This window comes from Acanthamoeba castellanii (genome assembly GCF_000313135.1).
Source record: "Acanthamoeba castellanii str. Neff unplaced genomic scaffold scf7180000084565, whole genome shotgun sequence".
Classification (NCBI taxonomy): domain Eukaryota; phylum Discosea; order Longamoebia; family Acanthamoebidae; genus Acanthamoeba; species Acanthamoeba castellanii.
Window position 1 is genome coordinate 40,620 of NW_004457641.1, and position 27,766 is coordinate 68,385.

A 27,766-nucleotide genomic window follows, 5' to 3' on the forward strand; every position below is an offset into this window, starting at 1 on the left:
GGGCATTACGCCCGATTCAGGGGTCCTCGTAGCCGGTTGGTCTGTCCAGTGCAAGGAGACGAGGATGAAGATGACCGGGCTACACCGATCGACGAGGATGAAGCTGTACGTCTACTGGATGACACAGTCCTCGTTGGTCGTGGTGCCAGCGAATGAAGCCACGGACACGAGGGCGTCGAGGCCGCCAGCCGCAGGCGGTCCACGCACGTAGTCAGGATCGCTAAAGTCCCACAGCCGCACGGTGTGGTCGGTGGCTCCGCTGACGAGGCGCACGTCATCGCAGTCCACGCTCAGTACGGGGCCGGTGTGTCCGCGAAGGGTGTTGATGCACCACAGGTCGTCGTCCCAGTCCCACACCTTGACCAGCCGGTCGCCGCCGCCGCTCACCAGCTTCTGCCGGTCGAAGCGCACGGCGAAGACTCCGCGCATGTGCTCCTCGAGCTCCTCCACGCACTGGCCCGTGACGCGGTCCCACACCCGCACGCTCCAATCCGGCGAGCCCGAGACAATGCGCCTCTCGTCGAATTGCACGCTCGACACCGATCGTGCGTGTTCGCCGGCCAAGATCTGCATGCACCTGCCTGGAAAGGGCGAGGTATCGGGTTGGGAAGTGAGTGCATTGCTCAAATTCCAAGAAGCAAGCGGAGGGATGGGGTGTTGGCGTACGCACCGCTACTGAGGTCGAGGACGCGGATGGCACCGGTCTCGGTGCCCACCACGAGGCAGCTGTCGTCGAACTGGAGCGCGCGGACGACGGTGCTCTTGTGCTGAAACGCTATGCGCTCCGGCTCCTTCTTCCGCAGGTCGCACAGGTGAATAGCACCATCGGCGCCTCCTGTTCCGCCAGGAGAGTGGCATCGTGTGCCTATGGTGAGTGTTGCATCCTTTCTTGCTCACGCGCATAACCGATGCGCACGCACGACACGACACATGACACACGACACACGACACATGTGTCCAAACGAACACGAACACGAACACGCACCTGACACAACTTTGGTGTCGTCCATCTGCAGACATAAAACGGTTCCGCGGTGCACGGTGATGCTTCGCACCATCTTCCCCTGCGTGAGATCCCATACTGCGACACGTGGGAGTGAGTGTGAGCTCATGAACGCAGTGATCAACCTCACACTGTGGTTTCCGAGGACTGCGCGGTTGGTACCTTTGACGCTCTTGTCCTCACCGCCGCTGGCCAAGCTGGTCTCGTTTCGGTGGAGGCACATGACGCTGCCGATGTGGCCGCGGATCGCGCCCACAGCCTTTCCGTTGGTCGTATTCCACGCCCGGATTGTACTATGGTAGGAAGGCAAGGCACCCAACGCATCAGACACGGTCAAGAATTTGTTTGCACCGCACGACACTCGCACAGTCTGCATGCACAAGCTCGTGTACCTGTCTGCAGAGGCGCTGAAGACCCGATCCTTGGCGCTCCATATGCGAACGGTGGTGACGGCTGCCTGGTGCCCGCGCATCACCACCTCTCGGTAGTTGTTCCGTCGCCACCCGCGCGCACGCTCGTGTCGGATCTTGAAGTCTTCGCGCCACTTCGACGTCGAAGAAGGAGAGTCTAGCGGTGAGCTGCGAGGCGACAGTGGTTGGTGCGGCCGTGGTGCTTGCGATGACCAAGCCTGCGGTGGCAAAGGCGCCAATGACGACGACGACGACGATGATGAAGGAGAGGCCGAGGAGGGAGGAGACAGAGAAGGGAAAGAAGCCGTGAATGGTGAGGGTAGGGCGGTCGACGAGGGATCGAAGCGTTGGGCGTGCAGCCGGCGCCAAAAGTCATCGGAGCGGGCCCAGGCCGCCCAGTCCCGGCACACGAGGGCGAGGCCGCACACGTCCCGCACCCTCAGGTGCACGATGACCTCCATCTGTAGGGCGGGTGGCAGCTGTTGCAGCAGCTGAAACGATTGAGGCGAAGCAGAAGACGCATGGTCTATCGAGGAGGCGGAGACGGCCGAGTTGGGATGAATTGAGTCATAATTTTGCAATTGTGTCGGCTGTACGTGGGAGTTGGTGTGCGTGGGCCTGTGGTGATCTGGAGACTGGGGCGAGTACAGCTCGTTGCTCTGTTTGCGCCTCGCCCTGTGCGTCTGTGGTCGAGGGGGCGTAGACCCGAAATCATCCACAAATCCAAGAAGGTCGTCTTCCTCTCCCCCCTCCCCGCAAAGCTCGAACGCCTCCTCTCGCCTCAGCATGGTTTGCGCTACGTTTCAAATCAATCAATGAATCAACAAACGTGCTCGCTTCTCTTTTCTCTTTGCTTTTCTTTTTCTTCCATATCTTCGGCACAATTTTGAGTTGGTCTGCGCCAAGCAACCAACAAACAAAGCCGCGTTGAGATCCGATCGCATTGTTGAAGCAGTTGCTCGATTGCCAGCGCCTCAAACAAAATGGATAAAGGAAAGACCAACATCCAGCGAGACTGGGAACAGCGGGAGTTCATCGAGGATGTCACGGTTAACATAAAGAAGGTCACCGAATTTTTGAACCGCTTTGGTACTTCTTCCTCCTCTACAATCCTCTACAATTTTGTTTTAATTAATTGTCGTTCATTTCGCCAACTGTTTGTCGGGTGCCGTAACGCCCTTATATTACAATCGTAACATCTTCAACGTCAATCACTGCCCACCTTTTTCAATTTTATTAATCCATTACCCTTTGGCAGACATTTCGACACGGTACAAGCTGGCGCGCATCAACGAGAAGCTTTCGAAGCTGGAGAGGCAGATGGACTACCTTGAGGCAGCCCTCAAAACCGTTTCCGGAGGCGGCGACGGCGGTGCTGCCGCCGAGTAAAGGACCCCCCCCCGGACCATCGCTCCCCCTTTCCCTCTCGCTCTACTCTGCCCTCAACCACCAAAGAGTCCAACCGAGCCACACACGTCGCCGCCCGCCCTCCCTTACTTCTCCCTTCTCCCTTCTCCTCTTGTTCATCAGCGGCGGTGAGTTGAGGCCAACACCACCGGTTCTTTTGTACAATTCTACACAATACAACACCCACCATCCCCGTGACATGGCCATCTCATCATCCTCAGCCTCATCATTTCCATTTGATTCTGAGACTCTAAGGAGAAGAGCCGATCGCGATGAAGACGAAGAGGAAGAGGGTGTTGTGGTTGTGGCTGTAGCGTCTCTAGATGTAGTCATAGACGAATCGGTCCACGAGGTAGGCGAGGCAGATGAGGGCGATCAGGTCCTGGAGGAGGCGCTTGCCCCATCGAAGGGCCTTGACCTTGACCTCCCGTATGAGCGCTTCCCGCGGGTCGAAGAGCATGCGCTGGCACGTCGGACATCGGTAGAACCCGTTCCGCGTGTAGGTCTCGAAGCAGGCCTTGTGCATCGAGTGCCCGCAGGTCAGCACCGACAACGGGTCCCTTGAAACGTCATCACGCGCGTGCAGTCAGCGCTGTGTGTCGTGTGTGCGTGTGTGCGTGTGGTGCGTGTGTGTGGTGATGTGTGTCGTGTGTGTGTGTGTGTGTGTGTTGGCTTACCGAGAGGTGAACAAGTGTTCCCAGCAGACAGGGCAGTTGGTGTTGAGCACGTCCTCGATGCACTGATGGTTGTTTTGGAGCGAAATGGCTAAACAGGCCTTGCACTTGCTACAGTGGAAAAAGTCCACCCCCAGCCCTGCGTACCATCACCAAGCCAGCGCCAGCGCTCGAGAGGTTAGACAGGACCAAGCACCAGCACTTGGGGAAGTGGAAGGCCGAACCTTTGCCGATACGGCAGATCCCACAATCGACGCAGTGGAAAATGCTCTTCTTTGGGTCATCGCTCCAGAGGTGGCATATATTACAATAGTACAGTCCCAGTTGTCTGTCGCACGACACGCACGCACGCACGACACGCACACAACGCACGCAGAGAAATCTTCTGATCAGGACACGCTACAGCCAGACTGGGGATTGCAGTGGGTTTACTTCTTGCATCCCTCGGCAGAACAGCACTTTTGTGCGGGCTGCTCGAGGCCGCAGTGCATGCACTGCATCTGGCGGACGGCGAACCTATGTGTGCAGCTGCCAAGTCAGCCATATGCAAGTGTGTGTGCGGAAGGCCGCCGTGACAGTGGCGTTGAAAGGCGTGCCTGTCGAGGGTGTGATCGGTCTTTTCGTCGTGGCACGAATGGCAGGTGAACAAGGCACCATCGCAGCACGGCGCACGTATGCGGCTTCCGCGTCGGTAGTGCTTGCACCCGAGCACGCGTTCACCCTCCTCCTGCTCGCGCCAACGAGCCAGTAATCATTTTTTGTTTTATAGTTTAATAACAATGGAATGATGATGAAAAATCATTTTGAACGATTAAGGATGGAAAATGGGGGCGATACGTGGTAAGTTACGGTCCAAGGCGGTGGCTGCTCTGCCATCTGTATATGGATTTGATGCTTCGGTTCTGTTGCAGTGCCGTTTTACCGCAAGCCCGTGCGACTCGGCAGGCACGGAAAGTTCGAGTTTTATTTTCAATTTCTTTTGTTCATTTCTTTCACACATTTAAAACACAACGCACACGACACGCACGACACGACACGACTCACACACCACACAGGCGGTCAAGCCAAAATGAGTCGTCGTGCGCTGTTGATGTGTTAGATCACCACCTACCACCTCTACCCACTCAGAGACGAAGTGCCGAGTGGCTGCGGGGAGGACATCTACGGGGTCGCCCTTCCAGCGCAACCGGGAGCCCTGGGACCCGCGCGAGGTGTACCAAGCGTTTGTCATCGCTCTGGTGCACGACCGCATTCGCCGGCACTTACATAAAAAGAGATTTCGTATCGATTGCCCTCTGCCGGGTTTGAACCAGCGACCTCACGATCTTCAGTCGTGCGCTCTACCAGCTGAGCTAAGAGGGCGGTTGATAAAAAGAAGCTAATTTTATAATTATTACTACACTAGCGTGTCAGTCTGGCTGATAAAAAAGAGAAAGGCTGTACAACATACTATTTACACACACTACACGAGGGCGTTGGTGGTGAAGGCCGCTGCCGAGCCGTCGTCGTCGCCCACTTGCGCGTCGAGGAAGCGCAGCACGTGTTCCATGGTGGGGCGCTTGTCGGCATTGGCGTGCCAGCACTTCTTCATCACCTTCTTGAAATCCAGCGGGCAGTCGTTGGGGATCTGCGGTCGCTTGCCCTCGAGCACGTCCAGCGACACGCCCATGAAGTTGCGCCCAGCGAAGGGCTCCTTGCGCGTCACCACCTGCCACATAATGATGCCGAAGGAGAACACGTCGGCGCGCTCGTCGTACTTCTCCCCGCGGATGATCTCGGGCGCCGTCCAGCAGGGCGTGCCGCAGCGGGTCATGGTGGCGTTCTCCTCCTTGATGCGCGCGAACCCAAAGTCGGCCACCTTCACGTTCCAATTCTCATCCACCTGTTTACGAGTTTGCGCATTGTAAGTACACAACACAACACACCACCAACAACACACAACCCCGCAGTGAAAGGGCTACGCACGAGCAGATTGGAGGGCTTGAGGTCGCGGTGCACGATGACCGGGTGGAGCGAGTGCAGGTAGTTGATGCCCAGCGCCGCCGACCGCAACAGTCGCAGCTTCTGCTTCCACGTGAGCTTGATGGCGTTGTTGGCCAGGATGTCCTTGAGCGAGCCCTGCTTCATGAACTCCGTCACGATGCACAGGTTGGGCTTCTTCACGCACGCCCCTGTTTGGTTGCGACAATATAAAAAAAGATCATTAGCCTTGTGCTGTTCGTAAGATGTGTCAACGAGGTGGTGGGCGTGTACCGATGAAGAGGACGATGTTGGGGTGGTGGAGCTCCGACAGGAAGGCCATCTCCGCGCGGAACTCGAGCATGCGCCGCTCGTCGAGCTTCTGCTTGATGAACCGCTTCACCGCCACCTCCACGCCCTTCCACTTCCCGTGGTAGACCACGCCGTAGGACCCGAGGCCCACCTGCTTGCCCACCTGGACCTCGCCGTAGTCGATGATCCAGCGGCACAGGTTGGCCGACGTGAGAAAGGTGTCCTCCTTGAACATCATGCCCTCGCCCACCGCCGTCAGCAGCTCGCCGTCGCCGCCGTCGCTGCTGACGGTGCCGTCGTTCTCGCTGGAGTGGGTCTGGCCATCGTGCGCGCCGCCGGCCGATCCCGGGGAGCCGTTGGAGGGTCGGTCGCCATCGAGCGTGACGCCGCCGAAGAAACGTGCCTCGAGGCCCTCAGCCTTTAGCTCGTATAGCTTGGCACCTGCACACACGCGCGCGCAATTAGCGGATTAGGTTGTGTGAGGTGGTGTGTGCGGTGTGTCGTGTGTCGTGTGCTGTGTGTCGTGCCTTGCGGTGCGTCAGGCATTTCGAACTTGCCGAGTCGGGCGATCCTGTTGCGCTGCTTGCAGAGCTCGCTGTCGTGGATCTTCTGAAAGACGACGTGGCTCAGCACGATTTGGCCGCCGTGCGTGAGGGCCGTGATGCGGGCCGCCGCGTTGACTACGGGGCCGATGTACTCCACACGCCGCGTCATCGGGTCACGCACCACCTTGGGCGTGCCGACGTGCACGCCCATGCGCACCCGCAGGCCCTTGTACAGCACCCGGTCGTCAGTGTCGCCCCATTCCTCCGCCGCCCCCGGGTGCTCCAGCAGCGCCTCCGGCCACTCCACCTTGAGCAGCTCTTGCTGCACCTCGGCGCACCAGGCGAGCGCGTCGGCGGCCTGCTGGAAGGCCATGCAGAAGGAGCCCTCGCCGCTGTTCCGGTCCCGAATGAACACCACCTCGTAGCCGCGGTGCTTCTGGAGCGCGCTTCGGAGGGTCTCGTTGTGGAGGAGCGTGGCGTCGCGCATGGCGGCGGCGTTGAACTCCCAGAGCGAGGCGGCGCGCGTGATGTCGGTGAACACGATCGCCACCTCGCCCTCCGGTGCTCGCACGGCCCCGGCCGCTGCGCCAGCGGCTGCCGACATATTCTTGGACGAGTTGGACGATGCCGACGAGCCCGTTGACGACGAATTGGCGGTGGTAGAGGGCATGGTCCACGAGTTGTAGGTGAGGCGGGGCCTGCCGCCGCGTTGTCCGCCGCCCGAGTGGCCGACGACGACGACGAGCCGGTCTTGGAGGTGAAGGCGCCGGCCGATGTCGAGTCGCCGTGCATGGCCGAAAGGCGGGTCATGATCTCGAGGAACGTCGGGCGGATGGTCGGGTCGTGGTGCCAGCAGCTCACGACGAGCTCCTCGAACTCGGCCGGGCACAGGTTCTCGTTGGACTCGGGCATGGTGGGCCGCAGGTTGTCGCGGATCACCGACACCGCCACCGCGGCCGGACTGGGTTTCGCATCGGTAAGTGATGTGTGAGGTGTGTGCGGTGTGTGCGGTTGTCGTGTACCTCATTCCAACGTAGGGTTGAGTGCGAGTGAGCAGCTCCCAGAGGATGATGCCGAAGCTGTAGACGTCGGCCAAGATGAAGTCCACGTCGCCCGACTCGTTGAGCACCTCTGGCGCCGTCCAATGCACGCTGCCGGCCACGTCGCGCGACGTCTTGTTCTTGACGTCCTCCTTGAACTTGGTGAGGCCAAAGTCGCTCACCTTGACGTTCCACTTGGCGTCGAGCAGCAGGTTGAGCGACTTGAGGTCGCGGTGCACGATGCCCGACGAGTGGAGGAAGTGCATGCCCTTGGAGGCCTGGTAGGCCATCTTGGCCTTGAGCGCGAACGGCAGCTCCGGGATCAGCTCGTTGTGCAGCAACTGTATTCGTGGGGGCGTAAGCAACGCACAACGAAGGAGTCAGCCTGGCGATTGTAGTCGATGGTCATCATGATGCCGCACCTCATAAAGCGAGCCGAGGGACATGAACTCCATCACGATGCACATCTTTGGCGCCTTGGTCGACGCCGCCATGAACAACACCACGTTGGGATGCCGCAACGCCGTCATCACCCGCACCTGTGATGCCAACGTCGTTATAATGAGGCCATCGCCTTCGCTTTCGTACAGACCGTGTGTATGCGTGTGCGTGCGTGCGTGCGGTACCTCGTCCTTGAAGCTCTTCTCCATGTCCTTGCTGATGCGGTCAGAGGCCATGACCTTGACGGCCACCTCGGTGCCCTTCCACGTGGCCCGATAGACCTCGCCAAAGCCGCCCGTGCCCAGATGCTCGCCGACCTCGAGCTCGTCGTACCGGATCTCCCAGTCGTCGTGGCTCTTGCCCTTCCGGTTGACCAACACGAGCAGATAGACGATGAGAGCCAGGAGTGCGGCAAAGATCAGTGACCCCAGCGGAATGCCCACACCTGCGTGACGATAGTCCGAACCGATTAGTCACGTTATATGCACGGGTGTTGCGTGCGTGTGCGTAGAGGAACATACCGAGAGCAATCGCCAAAGTGGTGTCAGCTGAGTTGGAGGTCTCTTCTTCGCAATACCGGCCCTCGCGCCCGGTGTCGCAGACGCAGGCGTTATTGGTGCACGTGCCGGCGTTCGCGCACAGCTGGCCGAGGTCGCTAATGCAGTTGTGTATGCTGCTCGCCGCCACGCCATTGCAGGTGAAGTCCCTGAGCGACAGCAGGAATGCGGCCTTCAGTACGTCGATGGTCGACGCCAGCAGGAAGCCTTGGCGGTCTGCAATCTGCACGGCCTCCGCATTGTACTGCGTCCAGTAGAAGTAGTCGGCCAGTGCAGCGGCATCGTCGCAATCGCGCATGTTCTTCTGGCGGTAGAGGAGGATTCCGAACGTGGTCAGGGGCCAACTCTGCTTGCCCGGCTCTGCATGCCGACGAAGACAAATGTGAGACGCAGCAGCAAAGGAAGGTTGCGTGTGGCGTGTGGCGTGTGCGACATACGAAGAACGAAAGAGCTGAAGGTCAATGTCGCCGCGCCGGTGGCGTTGATGAAGTCGTTCACTGCGCTCGCCACAGTGGTTATGTTGGGGCTCACCACGACACCCGCCGTGTTGTTCATCGACGCCGAGCGCAGCGCGCGGGTCTATTGAGCCAAAACAATAACATAAAATACGCCATTAGGTAAAAATTGGAGACTTCGCCGAGGGCCTTACGCAACTCGGCGATATATGCGGCAAGCTCGTACCAGAAGCACTTCATGGTGCCACCAGAAGGCGAACGAGTACTTGGTGGACGTCAGCAGGACGAGCAAATCAGCTGAAGCGGTGGAGATTGAGCGATTGCCGCCAGCAGACTCCACTGGGAACGTTACGTTGGAGCCCACGCCCACCTGCGATCGAGGAGGAGGGTCAGCGACTCACGGCGCGCGCATGATGGCAAAGAGCTGCGTGGTTACCGTGGCGTTGAACTCTGGCACCTCCGCGCTCAGCATGTAGGTGAACAGCTGCTCGGGCGCGGAACTGTCGGCTGACGTTATCACTGTGATGGGTTGGGCCGGGAGTGCAGCGGCCACCTCGGGCGAGTTGATGGCCTTGATTCTGGTATCGTTCCACATTGTCAGCTTGTTGAGATAGATGGCGGCGATGGTGTCGAAGTTGAGCACCAACGTCAGCCCCTTCAACTCAGGCACGTTGTAGGCTGTACACGGATTAACGTTCAGTCAGTCTTTCGTCGAGGCTGCTGCGCGTGCGTGCGTGCGTGCGTGCGTGCGTGCGTGCGTGCGTGCGTGTACCGGGCACTACAGCGTAACCCGCGGCAGGCAGTACTGCAAGATCAGGAATGCGCGAGAGCCATTGTTCGTCGATGCCGGTGCTGGTGACGCTGTAGTCTGCGTCGTAGGTCTCCAGCTGCTGGTTGGACACCTCGGGCAGGGACTCGTAGTACTTCATCTCCGTAGAACCGGACGACCAGGCCACCGACCAGGAGGTGAACAGACCGATCTGCGTGCCGGTACCGATCAGGAACGACGTCGAGTAGGCCTGCTTGTCGTTGCACTGCACGTCGCCCAACAGGCCTATGAGCTTTTTGCGGAAACTCACCGGCAGAGGGGCAACGTTGATTTCTGTGGCGCCCTCCGAAGCCCTGTGGGGTTGCGCGCAAGCAAGTGCAAGCCAAGGTGAGGAAACGTTGAAAAACTAAGAAGTGCGGCGTGCGGTGTGACGTACGCGTCGTTGGTGTGGACCCAAGCAATGAAGGTGAGGAACTCTTTGACGGTGGTGCAGTCAAGTGAGCTGGCATTTCGTGCGATGGCGAAGTGGGTCATCCAGGCCAGCGGCCACGCATCCGTTCCGTTGGCGTCGACGATGTCAATCTCGAAATCGCCGTTTTCATAGTCGTCCTCGAAGGACGTTATGGCCGCCTGCACGGACGTGACCGAGGGCTCCACCAACGAGCCGGCCTTGTTGATCATCCGCGCGTACGAGACGGAGCCCACCGAGTCTGCCCACGTAAGGAATGTCATGCCGTACGGCTTCCCCTGCATCATCAAAGCACGGCCAAGTGTGAGATATGCGTGGAATGCCCAGTCATCCGGTAAGCACACCGATGGTACCTGAACCCAGGAGAGCCTGAGCGCGTTGGAGATGCCCACTTCCTCGCCGCGGCCGCCGTACGCCATGTTGGCAAAGGTCCGGTTGGCTGCGGCGAACACGGTCTTGAAGTCCGCGCTGTAGCTCTCCAGTGCCAGCTTGAGCACTTCGGTCACGGACAGGACGAAGTCATCGTTGTAGCCCAGCACGATGTCCGCGCTTGGCAGCTGGGCGGCGACATCAGGGTTGAGGTCCTTGATACGCTGGTGGATCCACGTTGTGATATTCCCCGCCCACACCAGTCCCAGCGTCTCCCTGTCGAAGATCTGCAGGATCGTACGCAAAGAAAGGATAAGAAGGACAACATGTGGAACGTTTGATTCAAGAATCAAACCCGGGGGGGGGCAAACCAGGGAGTTTGTGGTGTTGAGCTCGGGAATGTTGTATCCCATGACCATGGCATGGGCGGCCAGCGGGAACTGGGTGAGGTAGGCATAGTCGGAGGTGATGGCACTAGAAACGCCACGATCGAGAGCAAGAAAGTCCTGTTTTTCAATTGTTTTTAGTTTTTCAGTTTTCGATTGTCGGACCTTTTTGAATTTTTGAACTAATAAAAAAAGGAACAAAATGGACCGAAAAATGGAGCAAGAGAGAACGCACCAGGTCGCCGTTGGCGTAGGCCTGCAGGGAAGCGAGCACTCCTGAGCCGGGGAAGGTGAAACTGTACATACAAAGTGTGAGCCCCCTTCACCAACCTCGCCGAGAGCATGCAGCTCATACCTGATGTCGTCTCGAGAGTAGCGGTAGGCATTGGCCCATACGTCGAATACCGACTTGGCGTTTGAGCTGCCATCTCCCTCAATGAGAGTCCCTGTGGCGGCTCCTGCTTTTGAGGGTTTCGTGAGGTGTCAGAACTGTTGGGGTGAGGAGCAAGTCATCGAGCGATCAGCGAGCGACCAGGAACCTGAGTGCAGGCACAGCAAGTGGAGCCATAGGGCAATCAGCGTGAGGGCCGCCTTTCGGTGAGTCATGGTGCAGTTTGCCGCTGTCGTGGAGGTTGTGGTGTACACGCTGCTGTTGTTCGAGCAAGTTATGAGGCTGGGTCTGCGGGCTGGAAGTTGAGGGTGCGTTGGGTGCTCTGGATACAAGAATAAGGAGAGGAGAGGTGGGGATTCGGGGATATAGACTTCTGAAGGCTCCTGGGAACATCCGGAGAGGGTGGCAACTGACTGAGCTAATAACCGAGCACAGCGGTCACGACACGAGGACATCCCCCCGATAGGCTCTTTGGGCAATGTGCCATTTTAAAACAACTGCCCCGAAGGAGCGAAAAAAAGCGACTGGTGGAAAATTGGCTTGCAGGCCAGACCACAGACATAACGCCGGCGCCCGCAATCCAACGATCAACGCGGTGGACAGCGGGCCGCGAACGGCCGGCGTGGGTGTTGGGTCACGACGCGTACAAATGCACCTGGACGTGCAGACGTTGAGCATGATGCCAAAATCGCACTTTTCGCCCGCCTGCCCACCACCCCGCCTTAACCAAACTCTAATATCCCTAGACCTACATCTCGGCGTTGTGCTGGTGTGCGACCTTGTTCGCCGGTTCGGTTCTTCAGCGCGATGGGGCAGACTTTTAACTCCTCGTGGCAAAAAGGTAAACGAGGCCAAAAAGGCAAGAAGTTCAAAGTGAAAAGGACCAAGAAGATAGAGGTCGCAAGGGAAAAGGCGCAAAGGAGGATGGATGAAGAGCCAGCTCACGACCGATCCCCCGAGCTTGGTGGCGAAGAAGAGAAACAGACTACTACGCCCAGGTTGCAGGAGGGGGAAGAAGAGGAGGTCGAAAATGTTGGTGCTTGCACCGTGACCCCACGCAACCTCAGCACCTACTCTCTGGATAAGTCGACCCAGAAGTTAGCGCGAGAGCTCTCCCGGCCATTCATTGTGGAGTGGTACGTGTTATCCTCCAGCTCCAGGCACTTGCACTCAGCAAGGGGGAGGACTGCCCTGTAGACCAATGTTAACATTGTTGCGGGTGCTCCTTGCAGGTTGCACCAGACGTACGAAGAGACGGAGGGGAAGGCCGTGGGGCGGTCCCAGGTGTTCGAGGACTACCTCGACTTCTGCTCGCGGGCGGGCTATCTGCCTACCAACAATGCAGCACTTGGCAGGCTCTTCAAGGTCAGACTTCCCTCGACACATTCGCCCATCCATTAATGACTTGAACTCAACGATGGCGTGCTGGTGTTACTACGCTCCTCTCCACAACGAACAGCGAGCTTTCCCGAACGTGGGCTGTCGTCGGCTGGGCAAGCGGGGTGAAAACAAGATGCACTATGCCAACATTTGCAAGCGAGAAATCAAAGCCGAGCAGTCTGCGTCGCTGACTGCCAGCATCGTCTCCCAGTGGCGGGGTACCCCTCACTCTCCTCACTCGCCTTCAAAACTGTCCCTCATACTATCCACCAGAGTCGATCAAGGAAGAGCCTGCCGAGCAAAAGAGAGCGAAGGAGCACCACTCCACCAAGGAGGATGGCAACGGTGTATCATGGGCACCAATAGCATCTACACCAACACAAATCCCTCCAGCACAGTGCTCAACATGAGTGGCGATGTTGCAGTTGAAGGGGCAATGGACTACGAAGTCACAGGAGAAGCAAATAAAGGGTTCTGAAAGCTGCATATCCTATTCCAATGCGTGAGCACCGTTACATTGTAATGGAATTAATATAGTACATAATTTACAGGTGGACTACGCTCAACTACACGAGGGCGTTGGTGGTGAAGGCCGCTGCCGAGCCGTCGTCGTCGCCCACCTGGGTGTCGAGGAAGGTCACCACATCCTCCATGGTGGGGCGCTTGTTGGCATTGGCGTGCCAGCACTTCTTCATCACCTTCTTGAAATCCAGTGGGCAGTCGTTGGGGATCTGCGGTCGCTTGCCCTCGAGCACGTCCAGCGACACGCCCATGAAGTTGCGCCCGGCATAGGGCTCCTTCCTCGTCACCACCTGCCACATGACCACGCCGAAGGAGAACACGTCGGCGCGCTCGTCGTACTTCTCCCCGCGGATGATCTCGGGCGCCGTCCAGCAGGGCGTGCCGCAGCGGGTCATCGTGGCGTTCTCCTCCTTGATGCGCGCGAACCCAAAGTCGGCCACCTTCACGCTCCAGTTCTCGTCCACCTGTACACACATCCATCAGCATGGGGGGTTAGATGTGACGGACAGACAATGTCAAGTGGGTGGTTCGAAGAGCGTACGAGCAGATTGGAGGGCTTGAGGTCGCGGTGCACGATGACCGGGTGGAGCGAGTGCAGGTAGTTGATGCCCAGCGCCGCCGACCGCAACAGTCGCAGCTTCTGCTTCCACGTGAGCTTGATGGCGTTGTTGGCCAGGATGTCCTTGAGCGAGCCCTGCTTCATGAACTCTGTCACGATGCACAGGTTGGGCTTCTTCACGCACGCCCCTGTTTGGTTGCGCCAATTTCAAATGGATGATTAGCCTTGCGCGCTGTTCGTAAGATGAGTCAACGAGGTGGTGGGCGTATACCGATGAAGAGGACGATGTTGGGGTGGTGGAGCTCCGACAGGAAGGCCATCTCCGCGCGGAACTCGAGCATGCGCCGCTCGTCCAGCTTCTGCTTGATGAACCGCTTCACCGCCACCTCGACGCCCTTCCACTTGCCGTGGTAGACCACGCCATACGAGCCCAGGCCCACCTGCTTGCCCACCTGGATCTCATGGTAGTCGATGATCCAGCGGCACAGGTTGGCCGACGTGAGAAAGGTGTCCTCCTTGAACATCATGCCCTCGCCCACCGCCGTCTGCACTTCGCCGCCGCCATCGCTGCTGGCCGTCGACACGCCGCTCATCTCCTTGAGCTCGCCGTCGCCGCCCGCAGCAGCGTGGTGGTCGGACCCGGACGAGGGGTTGTTGGACGACGAGACCACCTCGCCATCGTTGGTTACGCCGCCGAAGAAGCGGCCTTCGAGCCCGGCCACCTTGAGCTCGTAGAGCTTGGCCCCGGCGGGCGCGTCGGGCATCTCGAACTTGCCCAGGCACACGACTGGGTTGTGCTCCTTGGTAATGAGGTCCGTGTCCTTGATCTTATCGTGCGTCGAGTGGCTCACGACCACCTGGCCGCCGTGGGTCATGGCAGTGATGCGCGCCGCGATGTTGACCACGGGGCCGATGTACTCCACACGCCGTGTCATCGGGTCGCGCACGGTGCGCGGCGTGCCGACGTGCACGCCCATGCGCACCCGCAGGCCCTTGTACAGCACCCGGTCGTCAGTGTCGCCCCATTCCTCCGCCGCCCCCGGGTGCTCCAGCAGCGCCTCCGGCCACTCCACCTTGAGCAGCTCTTGCTGCACGTCCGAGCACCAGGCGAGCGCGTCGGCGACCTGCTGGAAGGCCATGCAGAAGGAGCCCTCGCCGCTGTTGCGGTCGCGGATGAACACCACCTCGTAGCCGTGGTGCTTCTTGAGCGCGTTTCGGAGGGTCTCGTTGTGGAGGAGCGTGGCGTCGCGCATGGCGGCGGCGTTGAACTCCCAGAGCGAGGCGGCGCGCGTGATGTCGGTGAACACGATCGCCACCTCGCCCTCCGGCGCGCGCACAGCCCCGGCAGCCGCAGCCGCAGCGCCCGAATAGTTCTTGGACGAGTTGGACGATGACGACCCGTTCGAGGAGGAGTTGGTGGAGGGCATGGTCCACGAGCTGTAGATGTTGGGCTTGCCGCCGCCCGAGTGGCCCGACGAGGAAGACGAGGTCTTGGAGGTGAAGCCACCGGCCGAGGTCGAGTCGCCGTGCATGGCCGACAGGCGGGTCATGATCTCGAGGAACGTCGGGCGGATGGTCGGATCGTGGTGCCAGCAGCTCGTGATCAGCTCCTCGTACTCGGCCGGCCACGCCCCCGTGGCGTTCTCGGGCATCTTGGGTCGAATGCCATCACGGATAACGGCCACCGCCACAGCAGCCGGGCTGAGAGAAAAAAAGTTAACACTTGATGTCTCGATAACTCAATTTAAATTGCATAATAATATGATTGTCGTCGTCATGTACCTGAGGCCGAAGTAGGGCTGATCGCGAGTGAGGAGCTCCCAGAGGATGATGCCAAAGGAGTAGACGTCGGCCAGGATGAAGTCCACGTCGCCCGACTCGTTGAGCACCTCCGGCGCTGTCCAGTGCACGCTGCCGGCAATGTCGCGGACGCCGCCCTTGTTGATGTCCTCCTTGAACTTGGTGAGGCCAAAGTCGCTCACCTTGACGTTCCACTTGGCGTCGAGCAGCAGGTTGAGCGACTTCAAATCCCTGTGCACAATTCCTGCAAACAATATTGTAATCAGTTGAGAATTTGGAGGGGGGGCAATGAAAACGAAAACGAAAAGAACGAAGACGCAAGGCACCGTACCGGAGGAGTGGAGGAAGTGCATGCCCTTGGAGGCCTGATAGGCCATCTTGGCCTTCAGCAGGAACGGGATGTCAGGAATCAGCTCGTTGTGCAGCAACTGTATGTCGCATCATCGATCGATTAGCCGGCTGTAAGTGTTATTCGGAGAACACGAGGTGCGAGATACGTACGTCAAAGAGAGAACCGAGGGCCATGTACTCCATGACGATGCACATCTTGGGCGCCTTGGTCGATGCCGCCATGAACAGCACCACGTTGGGATGCCGCAACGATGTCATCACCCGCACCTGTGATATGTTGGTGAGCACACAATCAGATGATGACACAGCCGTGGTGAGGTGTGTGGCTGTTGATACCTCGTCCTTGAAGCTCTTCTCCATCTCTTTGGTGATCCGATCGGAGGCCATGACCTTGACGGCTACCTCCGTGCCCTTCCACACGGCCTTGTGGACCTCGCCGTAGCCGCCCGAGCCGAGGTGCTCGCCGACCTCGAGCTCGTCGTAGTCGATCTCCCAGTTGTCGCTCTGGTTGCCCTTACGCTTGATGAAGCAGATCAGAACGAGGATGAACAGCAACAGCAGACAGAAGACCACAGCGCCCACCGGGATGATCGTGGCTGCTTCCAAGGAATCGAATTAGTCCATAGACTGTGATTGTGTCGTGTCGTGTCGTGTGCGGTATTGTCGAGCGAATGCGTACCAAGAATGACCAAGAGGGAATCGGAGCTGCTGGAAGTGAACTCCTGGCAGTACTGGCCCTCGCGCCCGGATTCGCATACACAAACGCCGTTGGTGCAGGTGCCCGCACTGGAGCAGAGCTGGCCATCCCAGATGCACCCGTAGAGCGCACTCACGGGCTTGTCGTCACATGTGAATTTCTTGAGCTGGTCCAGAGCCTTTCGGTAAATAATGTCCACGCTCGTAGCCACCACAAATCCTTGCCTGCAGAGAGGGCGTGAGTCAAAAAAAGGCCGTTCGTTTGGTTCCAACCATGTGATAAGAAAAGAGAAGAGCAAACCTCTCGGCGATCTTGAGGGCATTCTCGTTGGTCTGCGTCCAGATGATGAAGTCGGCCAGCGCTGCAGCCTTGATGCAGTTTTGCATGGTCTGCGAACGATAGATCATCGAACCGAACGTGGCAATCGGCCAACTGTTGCTGCCCGGGGCTGAGAACAGAAGGAAAATGGAGTGAATATCACTGCGAATCCGGATGGAGGGGCTTCCAAAGGTACCCAGAACGATGCCGGTGTAATCCAAGACGGAAGCGGTGCTGATGTAGTCGGACAGAGCGTTGGTGACCGTGTCGGAGTTGGCCGCCACCACGTTGCCCGCTTTGTTGTACATCGACGCGGCATCGAGGTTTCGGAGCTGAAGATATGGCAGGTCGCAGGTTAGGTAGGAAGCCACAAAAGAAGCGAAGAAGCAAGCTGCTTAGATATGAATCGTACCAGCAGTACATCGTGCAGCTGCCAGAAGGCGAAGGAGTACGGCGTTGCGTCGAGAAGCGGACCCATTCCGCTGACCACCGTGGTTGACACCGTTCTGTTGGGCGCGAGCTCCACAGGGAAGGTCGGCAAGAGGCTGACACCCATCTGCGAAATGCGAAAGAGGTGTGCGTTAATGGGTGGTGCATGAGCCTGAGAGAGCGTGCGGGCGTGCACAACGCCAACGAACCGTTTTGTTGAACTCTGGAACCATGGTCGAAAGCATGGTGGTGAAGAGCTGCGTGTAGGCAGACTGGACCTCGTGAATCACCACAATGATGTTCTGGTCGGGAAGTGCGTCGGCCACCTCCTGTGAATTGATGTCCTTGATCCGCTGATCCGACCACCTGGTGATGTTGTTGAGATAGATGCCAGAGATGGTATCGAAATCGAGCACCAACGTCATGCCCTTCAACTGAGGAATGTTGAATGCTGAATACCACACAAATGAACAGTGGTCAGGCCCAGTCGAGACAGTGTGCATGTGCGCTGGGAGTAGTGCTTACCGGGAACAAGCGCGAAGACGGTGGCAGGGAAGAGCGCGACGTCGGGCATTCGGTCGTAGTAGGTCTGGGCCATGCCGTTGCTGGTCACACCAAAGTCCTCGACATATGTAACGAGGTCCTCCTTGGCCTGCAGCGACGACGCGTCGTAGTACTTGGCCTTGCGGTTGGCCGAGCCCCACGCGTTGGCCCACGCGGGGAACACGGGCAGCGGGGTACCAATGCCGATCAGGAACTCGGAGGCGTAGGCCTCCTCGCCATTGCACTGGACCGTGGCCAGAATGTCGATCAGGCGCTTCCTAAGGCTCACGTCAAGCGGGGCCACGTTGATTCGCTCGGCGGCCTTCGACACTCTGATGAAGCGATGGGTGAGTGGTTGTGAGTGGTTGCCTTCCGGCGAAAGACATCAAGGATGTGGTGTGCTGTGGAGGGAGAGCAACGCACTCGTCGTTGGTGTGGACCCAGGCAATGAACTGGAGCAGTTCCTGGATGTTGGTGCAGTCGAACACGGTGATGTTTCGGCTCATCGAGAAGAAGGTCATGTAGGAGAGCGGCCACGAGTTTGTGCCGTTGGCGTCGTAGATGTCGACGGTAAAGTTGTTTTGTGAGTATTCGTCGAGGAAGTCCGTCATGGCCGACTGCACGGAGGCGGTCGAGGGCGTCACCAAGGTGCCCGCCTTGTTGTACATGTTCATCCACGGGAAGTGGCTGTCGGAGGCGTCGGCGTAGTTGAGGAAGGTGATACTGTTGGGGTGCGCCTGTGCAATCGCAAAGAAATAAACGGTCAGCACAGAGAACCCAAACTTGAGTGTCTGGGAGCGGAGGGCTGTGCGGTGCGGGTGCGTACCGCGAGCCAACCGAGCCTGAGGGCGGTCGTGTCTCCGGCATCCTCGGCATGGAGGTTGAGGGCCGGTGGCATCTGCGCGAAGGTGCGGTTGGCCGCAGCCAGAGCCACGCGGAAATCGTCGCTGAAGCTCTCCAGAGCGCGCTTGATCACCTCGACGATGGTGAGGACGTCATTGTCGTTGTATCCGATTGTGATAAACTCATCGGGCAGCTTGTTGGCAATCACCGGGTTGTGCGCCTTGATTCGCGTGTCGTTCCACTTGGTGATAGCGCCAGACCAGATCAGCCCCAACGTGTCTCTGTCGATGACCTGCCGTTATCGTTGTTGTGTGTTCGGTTAATCGCCAATCGCATTATTTCTAATAAAATAACCAATCAAATAGTGCGGTACCAGGTGGGGATCAGTCGCGCTCAGGGCGGGTAGGTTGTAGGCCATCACCAGGGCCTGGCCCGCGAGAGGGAACTGGATGAGGTCATTGTCGTCGCCCGACTGCTCGGTGATGCCCCTGTCCAGGCAGAGAAAGTCCTGCAGACAACCCCCACCCGGTGAGCGACCCAGGCGTCTTATATGACCGAGAGAAACCCGGAAAAATCCGGAGAGCAAGCGCAGCGCACAGATGACGGACACGCCCGTCTTGCTAACTCAACTCTCGACACGTACCACGTCCCCTTGGTCGTACGCCGTGCGCGCCGATGTCACCCCGCTGGGGTCGTACGCGAAGCTACACAATAACGCATAACAACACGGAAAAAAGGAAAAAGTGGTTAATTCATAATTCTTAGCTAAGATGCCGGCGGCCATGGCCACGGTTGGGCAGCAAGCCAATAAGGGAAAAGTTGCACAAGCGGTTGTGAGACGGTGACGGATCAGGACGACGCACCTCACGTCGTCGCGGTAGTAGAGGTAGGAGTTGGTCCAGACCGAGAGGATGGCGTTGGTGTTGGGGCTGCCAGCGCCATAGAGCTGCACACCCGAAGTAGCACCTGCTTCTCGTCGGCGTAGAGAGGAGGCAGTGAGAGCACGTTTCATTTGGATTGCCTCCTTTCTTCTTTCCGACTTTCTTTTTTATCTTCCGTTGATTGATGTAGAGGGAGTGCTTGGTACCAAAACTGGCGTAAAAGATGGCGAGCAGCGCGGCGAAGAGAGTTGCTCGGTCAAGCCGCACGCGTGCCATCGACTCTAATGTTGTGTTGTACAGAGCTCAGGGCCTGTTTGTGCTTTGGCCCGTGGCTTGCTTGCAGCCGGGTGTGTGTTTGTTAGTTGTGGCGATGATTGTTTTGCTGTGTTGTGACCAGTACAGCGCGGAAGCTCCGCGAAGGTGTAGTTTTTCCGGATTGGCTGTGTCAACTTGTTGCCTTCTTGGCACGCCGCGGCACCACCGCAACCGGCGCCGGTTCAGCCTGTCGCTGAGTGAAGAAACCGACTGGGCGACATATCAAACGCCGTTTGCAGTGCACCCAACGACAGGCGTCAACTGATGAAGCAACAGTTACGCAGCGCGAACGGGCCGCTGTGTTCCCGCGGCGGCAACAAAGACGTGATCGTGCTTTGTGTTGAAGAAGATGTCCGAAACTTGGCTGTGGATTTTGCTTGAGGGCAGGCGGAGGGTAGCTCACACGACGGAAGCGGGCGTAGAGGAAGGAGAGGAGGAGGTAACTTCAGGAGCGGTGGCGGTTTCAGTGAAGGCAGCGGCGAAGCGTCCGGCTCTCCGGCCAAAGACGACGCACTCGAGCAGTGAGTTGCCACCCAGGCGGTTGGCGCCGTGGACGCCGCCCGTCACCTCACCCGCAGCGAAGAGGCCAGGAATGATCTCCTTGGTCGCCGTAGCCGCCTCGGCAGCCTCGTCCTTGTTCTCGGTGGCGGCGGCTCGGAGGACGTGCGCCTCCTTGTCGATTTCGAGACCGCCCATGGTGTAGTGGATCGCGGGCGTGATCATCATGGCGTGGAACACGTCGTTGCTGCGGGTGCCGAACGGGAAGTCCTTCTTGCCGAAAGGATCGGCACAGTTGCCCTGGCGAACAAAGCACTCGTGGTACTCGGCGAACGTCTGCTTCAGGGTGTTGCCTGGGAGCTCCAGGCCCTGTGGAAACGCACGGTGAAGGTGAATGAGCCATTCCATATCGGGCAGTGCGAAGGCCAGGCACAAGCGCATGTACCTCAGCCATTTCTTCAACGCCCAGGTAGCCATGGAGGAATCCCTTGGCCTGATAGAACTGCAAGTTCGGGAACAGCTTCACGGCCTCGTCGGTCATGATCAGGTGAGCCACCACGGGACCCACCACGGTCTTCATTTGACCATCTGACCGGTAGAAAGACAATGAAATGGTTAGGCTTGTGCTCTTCTCGGGCACTGAGTGATGTTGTCATCGTTTCTAAACGTACTCACTTCCTGCTCCACGATCAGGGGCTTGCAGTTCTTGAAAATGGCCTGCGTGACCTTGTCGCGTGTGTCGAGCTCGTTCACGAAGCGCTTGCCTGTGCGTTACATTGAATACGTACAACATCAACCAGTGATGCTCTGAAGTGCGCACATTCAGTCAAATGAAGGCAGGTACTAACCATCTTGGTTGATAAGAATGCCGCCAAGGCCACGGAGGGCCTCTGGGGCCAGGAACTTGGTCTTTGCCAGGGGATCCTTCGGCGAGACGAAGCTGGTGGGGTGAAGCTGTGTACATGTGGCTACGTTTTAGTTGCTAGCCTTCAGTTGAATAAGGTGACTGTGGGCGACACGCACTTGCACTTGGTCCATGTGGATGAGAGAGGCATTGATCTGCTCAGCCACCTTAATGCCGTCTCCTTCGGCGAAAGGACCTGCAAGCACAGAGCCGAACTATTTAAAAGGCGATGCAGCAAGTGTGCCACAACAACTCTTGGTCGTACCATTGGTGGTCGGGAGGTCTACGATCTTGGGGATATACTTGCGAAGCAAGTCATCAGCACGCGAATAACCGCCAGTGGCGAGGATGACCGAATCGCCTCGCAACTCGGCAAGTTCCTCCCCTGTTTCGTGCCCCTTCTCTGTGCAGGCAGCAACGAATAGGCAGAGAACGAAGGAGGACGCGTTTAGTACCAATAATAGAAAAGAAACGGCTAGCCGTGTCCATACCGTCGCGCACAATCTTCGTATACTTGACACCAACGACTCGTCCATCTTCAACCACGAGCGACGTGAGCCGAGCCCCCAGCTTCATGGTGAGACGGTCGCGCGGAAGAGTGGCCAGGTACTTCGACAGAGTCTGTGGTTCATCCGGGGGGACCTCAGTGACTATAATACACGGATATAGAGCAATGCCGACAGGTGTGCGTACCGAAGTGATTTCCCAACCAACGTTGCCGGTCACCCTCTCAGAGGGACGGTGCGTCCTTGCGCGCGAGTGACCTGTGATTGAGGCATCAGCGTAAGTAAAGGGCTGTGTGGCACGAAAGGGAAAGGCTGCTGACGTAGTTACCTCCAAGCTTGGTCACGGTGTTGAGGTCAATGTCGAAGCTGGAGAGGAAGTCGTAGGCGGAAGCGGACTCCTTGGTCATGACGTCAACCAACTCCTCGTTGGAGAGACCGTGGCCAGAGGCGATGGTGTCCCTGTTTGCGCATAGAACATCAGGCCTGACGTTGATGTACTGAAGGCGAAAGTGAACTGTCAGCCAGTTGTGCTCGCGTACTTGTAAAACTCCTCAACGCTGTCCTTCAGGTTGAGCTTGATCTGAGCGGCAGTCCGAGCGGCGTTCATACCCGACGAAGCCTTCTCCGAGTTGCCACCCCAGCGGATCGTCTTCTCAAGCATGTCCACGTGGGCGCCAGCACGAACAGCCTCTGCCAAACGTCCGAATGTCAGTCGTGTTGTGTGTCGTGCGTCGTGCGTGTGTGTCGTGTAATACAACACATACCGATGGCGGCGCTCATGCCAGCCAATCCGCCACCAACAATGATGACCTTCTTCCCAGTGGCAGGAGGGAGTTCAACGACCTGAGCCGTACTCGCCTGCGGGGTCTGGGAAGGGGAGGCGACTGCAGAGGCGGTGGGCGCAGACGGGACTTGGCCAGCGGGAGCGGCAGCCGACCCAGCGTTGGTTTGCTGGGCCTGGGCAGAGGGGGCCGAACTGGGACCGACCGTCAGTATTAATCCAGACACCTTGTAAGATTAGTGCATCACTTGCAGCAGGGAGTAGTACCTCATGGCTTGTGTGGGTGTGGCGGCACGCTGGGCCGTGTTGCCACTCACCTCTTCGGCTGATGGGATGCGAACAAAGGTGGGGTAGTAGAAGAGCGCTGCCACGACGGCCACCAACAGAGCGAGCACAACCGTATTCATCTCCTAGCGGTATGTGTCAAGATGGATCGAAACAAGAAATTCGACTCAATCACGACAGCAAGGAGAAAAATGCGCGGTGGAATCGCGTCTGATTCGAAGCGGATCCGCCGTGGGCAGGGTTGCCTCACGGAGGAGAAGTCACGGGTTCTTCAGGGAGGGTTCGTACAAGCTTCAGGCAGAGGGCGCAGAGCCAAGATGTCCAAAGATGACCGATTTGGCGGATTTGCTTCACGCAACACGCGGTAAAAAGGCAAAAAGAAGACAGAAGCTGTGCGGTTATTGATTGACAGAATAACAGAATAAAAATAAATCAAATTGTAATACAAGTGATGGAGACACACATGCTGTCTACGCAGGACCCTGCCGCAGAGGGGTCGGGCGAGGAGCTGCCCGACGAGAGTGCGAACGTTGCGGTGATGCACAGATTAAGCGAGCACGGCATCGCGCAGCTGTCCCGCACAGCGACAGATGACTTGATGACGATGGATTCCGACGATGCAAGTGGTGGCAGCGAGGAGATTAACCTCACCCTGTGCCTGCTCAGCATCGATCGTTGTATGTAGCGCACTCAAAGATTAGTAGTCGAGGCAATCAGTCTCACCTTCTGCTTCTGCTACCCTAGACACCCCCTGACCAGACAGCAGAGAAGCTGCTTCAGTTGTCTGACGAGAACGAGGAGCGTGAGGCAGTCGGTGCCGGCCACTATGCTGACCTCTTTGACGTCACTCTCACCGACGGCACCCTGAAGCGCAAGTGCCTGCTTCACCCGACCCTTAACAACCTGGTCTACGTCGGTCGGCTGATGCCGGGCCGAGTAGTCAAGGTACGTGTTGCATGTTGCGTGTGTTGCGTGCGTGTGCGGCCAGTGTGATCTCTAAGATGAATGTGTGCACAGGTTGTACGATGGTGCCATTGGTTCGATGAAACGGTCATCGGAGGTGAAGGAATCATCATTCTCACCAAGCTCCTGCACCTTGACCTCCATCGACATCACGCCATCGAACACCATCGCCTTTGCCGAGCAAGCCGTATCGCGGGAGCGGAGCGCCTCGCCACTGATCGGCACGCGAGGCTACTACCTGCACGTCAACAACGACACCTGCCTGTACGGGCGCAACTGGGGTCGACTGGAGAACGAGCCAAAGGGAGTGCGAGACCTGGACCTGAACCAAGGGAAAGAGGACGAAGAAGAAGGTGAAAGAAAAGGAGAAGAAGGAGAAGGAGAAGAAGAAGAAGGTGCTCGTCGACGAGATCAGCAGCGATGGCACGGGCGGCTGTCCATATCGGACGAAGAGCTGGAGCTCCTGGTGGACTTGCCCATGGACGAGTTCCTACGCGTGGGCAGCCAGGAGACAGAGGCCGAGGCGGAGGAAGACGAACACGGGCGGGGCAACCTGTACACCATCGCCGAGGTGTTCAGCGAGCACGAGAGCATGGGCGGCGGCCAGAGATCCGGAGCTGGCCCTTTCATCGCCCGAGTTGTACAGGTATCGGTCTCCAACTTCAGCTCAGCGCCAGGAGAACGTAAGCACATTGCGCTTTGTATTGACATTCTGTACTTCCGTGCATTCTGTACAGAAGTCGAAGGTGATTCACTACGCCAAGGTTTCGGACAGCAACGCCAAGTACCCCATGCGCTGCCAGCTCGTCGTTCGTACGCGAAAACTGCCCGCCTCACTGCTGCAGCGATTTAGCTGACATCATCTGTGGGGACTGTGCGCTGTGGCGCGCTCAGGGGATCGTACGGGCAGCGCTACAGTAGTGCTGTGGACCAACATGTGCGCCTACTACTATCCGCACTTGGAAATAGGTGCGGCTGCCCCTCTCCCCAAAGGCGTTCGTACCTTGGCAATCTAGATAGAACGATGGACTCATCCACTGGTCGATGTCTCTGTTCAGGCGACCTGGTGCTGATTGGCAAGTACAAGATCAAGCCAGCCTACCCGCACCCCCACGGTCCTCCCTGGGAGCTCGCACTCAACGCTGGGACTGCCTTTCTATTCAAGCTCAGCGGTAACGTGACCACCAATGCATCGCTTTGATACGTTGGCGTCTCTGGCTTGCGCTGAACCCCACTCCACTGGTGTTCCAGCCTCGCAGTGGCCGCGCATCCCGCGCATCAGCTACGACCTTGTCAGGAGCTCGGAGCTGGACAAGGGAGTGGAAGATGGCGGCGCCTTTGACTATCTCGGCCGAGTGATCTTTGCCGGACGACAGGAGCGATCGCGCAAGGTCTTGGAGTGGGGCAGCGGCGGAGTCAGCCCTCGCGGCTGGTGCCTCTACCCTCCCTCAACTGCGTTTACAATTCTTATTCATTTTTATTGACATTCCTTTCATTCTCTCCCCAATCGCCACAGCTCTGGCGGCTTCAGGCACTACAGGTGGCTGCTGCTGCAGGACGTGTCATCGTTGGACGCGGGCGGGCAACAGACCTCGGACTCGAACATGCGCACCCGGGGCCTCCTGGTGAAGCTCTACACGAACTCCCAGGACTTTGCTCGGTTCGAGGACCTGCAGGAGGGTCACGTCGTCCTGCTCACGGATCTCAAGCTGCTGGTGCTCACCAACGACAACGACGCCGAGGCTGCCGACGACAGCGAGCGACAGGGTCGGCCACCGCCGGTCAGTGCGCGCTCGATCACCCTCTCTCGATCTACCAACTTCACGCAGATTTACATCTTCGACCAATCGCCAGTGGCCGCAGGGGACGATGCCGTTGAGGCTCAGGCGCGCGATGTCCAAGCCAGGTACCTCGCCAAGCGCTCCCGGGTACTAGGCCGATCGCGAACGACGCTGATGGCGATCACGCACACTGCTCTGTGTTTGTTTGTCAACAGATACCCGCTGTCAATCTGGCACCGCTCGGTGCAGGAACAGGTGGCTAAGACGCTCCGATGGAACGCCATTGCCGACAGCTTCTACGCTAAGCTACTGGACACGACTCGCGCCATCAACAAACAATGTACGCAACAAACCGTTAACCGTTGTCTGCATGTGATTCCCCTACCCCACGTGATGTGGTCGACTCATGACGGCTACCCGCACCGCACAGTCTCGCTGTTGCCCGTCTCCACGGTGTTCCTACGGCCATGGCCGCTGCCGTTCTTCCAGCGAACTCATCCCCACGTCACCGTGCACACGCTACGGTACCTTTGCTTCCCCCAAAGCCGTCCCCTCTCTCGGCCGCAACTAACGCGCATGTGATCGTTGTGTCTGGGGGGGGGTTGCAGCGACGTGGCGACGGTGTCGGCTTCGCTGCACCAGCTCGAGCGAGCGTCGCTGCTCGTCCAGGGCCGCATCGTCCGACTTCGCTCCTTCTATCCTCGGCAACACGACACCGCCGACCACACAGCCCAGGTAAGCACCACACGCACCCTCATCACATAGGAAGACGTCGTGGGCCTCTGATTGCCTCCCTGGTGTGACTCATTTGCACCACATGGTCCACAGTTCGACGAGGGCGAAGGCGGTGGTTCGGCGATCTCCCGCAAGCGCAAGCTCGTGGACGCCTCGTGTTGCTTGACTTCAAGCCTGGCAAGGCGACCCTCGGACCCGATCGAGAGATCAAAAAAGCGCCGAAAGCCGGACCCAGCGGTGCGTCGTCCACGACCACGACCGTGACTACACAAGTTGCGGAGGTCGGCGACGGCGACGGCGGCATGTCGGGCCTGCCGTGCTTCCCCACCACATCGCTGCCAGCCAGCTTCGACGGCCTGCTGCCCACGGTGGCGCTCTCGATCGACATCGAGGGGCTCAACCGGAACGCCACCTGCGACAACGTGGTCCTTGTGGTGCCTCTCGACATCGAGGCCTCCACTCGCGTGGCCCAGCGCAAGCGCACGGCCCGACGTCCGGGGGCCGGCCACCACCAAACCAAGCGGCCGCGGCTCGACGCAAGCGACGACGATAAAGGAAAGGAGCAGCAGCAGCAGGAAGAAGACAGCGTGGTCGATGACGAGGCAGACTCACCGACGTCGTGGAGCGACGACGAGAAGGAGGAGATTGCCCTGATGTCGCTGGTGCGCTACCTCGCCCTGCAGTCCCTCGTCACGCCCGACGAACACGCCGAGCTCCGCCAACGACTCGCGCAGGCCGCTACTCGTGGCAACGCCCATGAGCGACAAGAATCCACGCAAGCGGGGAAGGAAGAAGACGAAGACGCGGAGGGCAAAGCCGGTGATGTGGGTGCGCATGAGGAGAGCAGCGACAGAAGGGGCCACCACGCGGGGTGGCCGGGCGAAGAGGTGCGGCGATGGCTGGCGCAGGCGGTCGGGCGCGACAAGCGATTCGTCTTCCTGCTGGAGCTCTATGCGCGGCCCGGCCAGCTCGTGGAGAAGGTGGCCACCGCGCTCTTCCCGCCGACGGCTCACCCTCCCGCTGCGGCGCAGACCAGGCCCTCGTGACGACCGTGACGACCACCCGGGGGCCGGGTCAGTGCGTGTAGTCCGTGCTCACCCGTTTGGCTGTGCAGGCAGCTGCCACGCCCACGTCCTATTGTCTGCGCTCCACACAATGGCATACATTCACCCGCTTCCGTTAGCTTGGCTGCGGCTTTCGTTGGCATGCTGGAAAGGTAATGCACGAACCGAGAGGGCACACGGAGCGGGAGAGGAGCCAGCGGTCGATGCAGTGCCGGTGGAACACGTGGTTGCACTGACCCCAGGCCATGGGGCACCCCTCGTGCTCGTACTCGGGATCGCCGTCGAGCGCCTCACACTCGATGCCTGCAGCTCTCACAACAAGAACCAGCGAAAAGATGAAGAAGAAGCTTCAGTGATTGGGATCTGCGCCGCCTTCCAAGGGCATGATGAGGTGGTACACTGGCCAAACATATGGTTGCGACAT

General features: G+C 58.6%; 6 protein-coding genes and 1 pseudogene across 6 annotated transcripts; 2 read left to right on the forward strand and 5 right to left on the reverse strand.

Annotated features, from left to right (window-relative positions):
- Positions 1–111: 111 nt before the first annotated feature.
- Positions 112–1,475, reverse strand: ACA1_036210 (WD domain, G-beta repeat-containing protein; the record flags this gene model as incomplete). Its single annotated transcript, XM_004352019.1, has 5 exons — positions 112–577; positions 667–835; positions 986–1,081; positions 1,166–1,296; positions 1,396–1,475. 5 exons carry the CDS (start codon positions 1,473–1,475, stop codon positions 112–114), a joined length of 942 nt encoding a protein of 313 aa, XP_004352071.1.
- Positions 1,476–2,396: 921 nt separating this feature from the next.
- On the forward strand, positions 2,397–2,802 carry ACA1_036220 (uncharacterized protein; the record flags this gene model as incomplete). The annotated part of the gene is made up of 2 exons (XM_004352020.1): positions 2,397–2,502; positions 2,672–2,802. 2 exons carry the CDS (start codon positions 2,397–2,399, stop codon positions 2,800–2,802), a joined length of 237 nt encoding a protein of 78 aa, XP_004352072.1.
- A 337-nt stretch (positions 2,803–3,139) lies between these two features.
- Positions 3,140–4,370, reverse strand: ACA1_036230 (zinc finger, C3HC4 type (RING finger) domain containing protein; the record flags this gene model as incomplete). The annotated part of the gene is made up of 6 exons (XM_004352021.1): positions 3,140–3,380; positions 3,498–3,633; positions 3,719–3,822; positions 3,927–4,010; positions 4,127–4,221; positions 4,332–4,370. 6 exons carry the CDS (start codon positions 4,368–4,370, stop codon positions 3,140–3,142), a joined length of 699 nt encoding a protein of 232 aa, XP_004352073.1.
- A 586-nt stretch (positions 4,371–4,956) lies between these two features.
- Positions 4,957–11,402, reverse strand: ACA1_036240 (serine/threonine kinase; the record flags this gene model as incomplete). The annotated part of the gene is made up of 19 exons (XM_004352022.1): positions 4,957–5,376; positions 5,460–5,665; positions 5,748–6,198; positions 6,387–7,008; positions 7,044–7,271; positions 7,333–7,691; positions 7,773–7,889; positions 7,977–8,236; positions 8,313–8,708; positions 8,786–8,927; positions 9,030–9,173; positions 9,240–9,458; positions 9,610–9,837; positions 9,883–9,925; positions 10,009–10,319; positions 10,395–10,697; positions 10,782–10,884; positions 11,152–11,242; positions 11,336–11,402. 19 exons carry the CDS (start codon positions 11,400–11,402, stop codon positions 4,957–4,959), a joined length of 4,710 nt encoding a protein of 1,569 aa, XP_004352074.1.
- A 1,731-nt stretch (positions 11,403–13,133) lies between these two features.
- Positions 13,134–19,641, reverse strand: ACA1_036250 (annotated as a pseudogene).
- Positions 19,642–20,224: 583 nt separating this feature from the next.
- ACA1_036260 (flavocytochrome c subfamily protein) lies at positions 20,225–22,921 on the reverse strand (the record flags this gene model as incomplete). Its single annotated transcript, XM_004352023.1, has 12 exons — positions 20,225–20,692; positions 20,769–20,911; positions 20,995–21,087; positions 21,172–21,277; positions 21,347–21,423; positions 21,493–21,630; positions 21,719–21,848; positions 21,921–21,991; positions 22,062–22,192; positions 22,273–22,423; positions 22,498–22,709; positions 22,782–22,921. 12 exons carry the CDS (start codon positions 22,919–22,921, stop codon positions 20,225–20,227), a joined length of 1,860 nt encoding a protein of 619 aa, XP_004352075.1.
- A 341-nt stretch (positions 22,922–23,262) lies between these two features.
- Positions 23,263–27,324, forward strand: ACA1_036270 (uncharacterized protein; the record flags this gene model as incomplete). Its single annotated transcript, XM_004352024.1, has 13 exons — positions 23,263–23,476; positions 23,563–23,744; positions 23,866–24,408; positions 24,500–24,575; positions 24,657–24,731; positions 24,821–24,939; positions 25,022–25,218; positions 25,303–25,668; positions 25,759–25,883; positions 25,974–26,067; positions 26,152–26,278; positions 26,372–26,422; positions 26,452–27,324. The coding sequence occupies 13 exons, from the start codon at positions 23,263–23,265 to the stop codon at positions 27,322–27,324; spliced, it is 3,042 nt and encodes a 1,013-aa protein (XP_004352076.1).
- Positions 27,325–27,766: the final 442 nt, after the last annotated feature.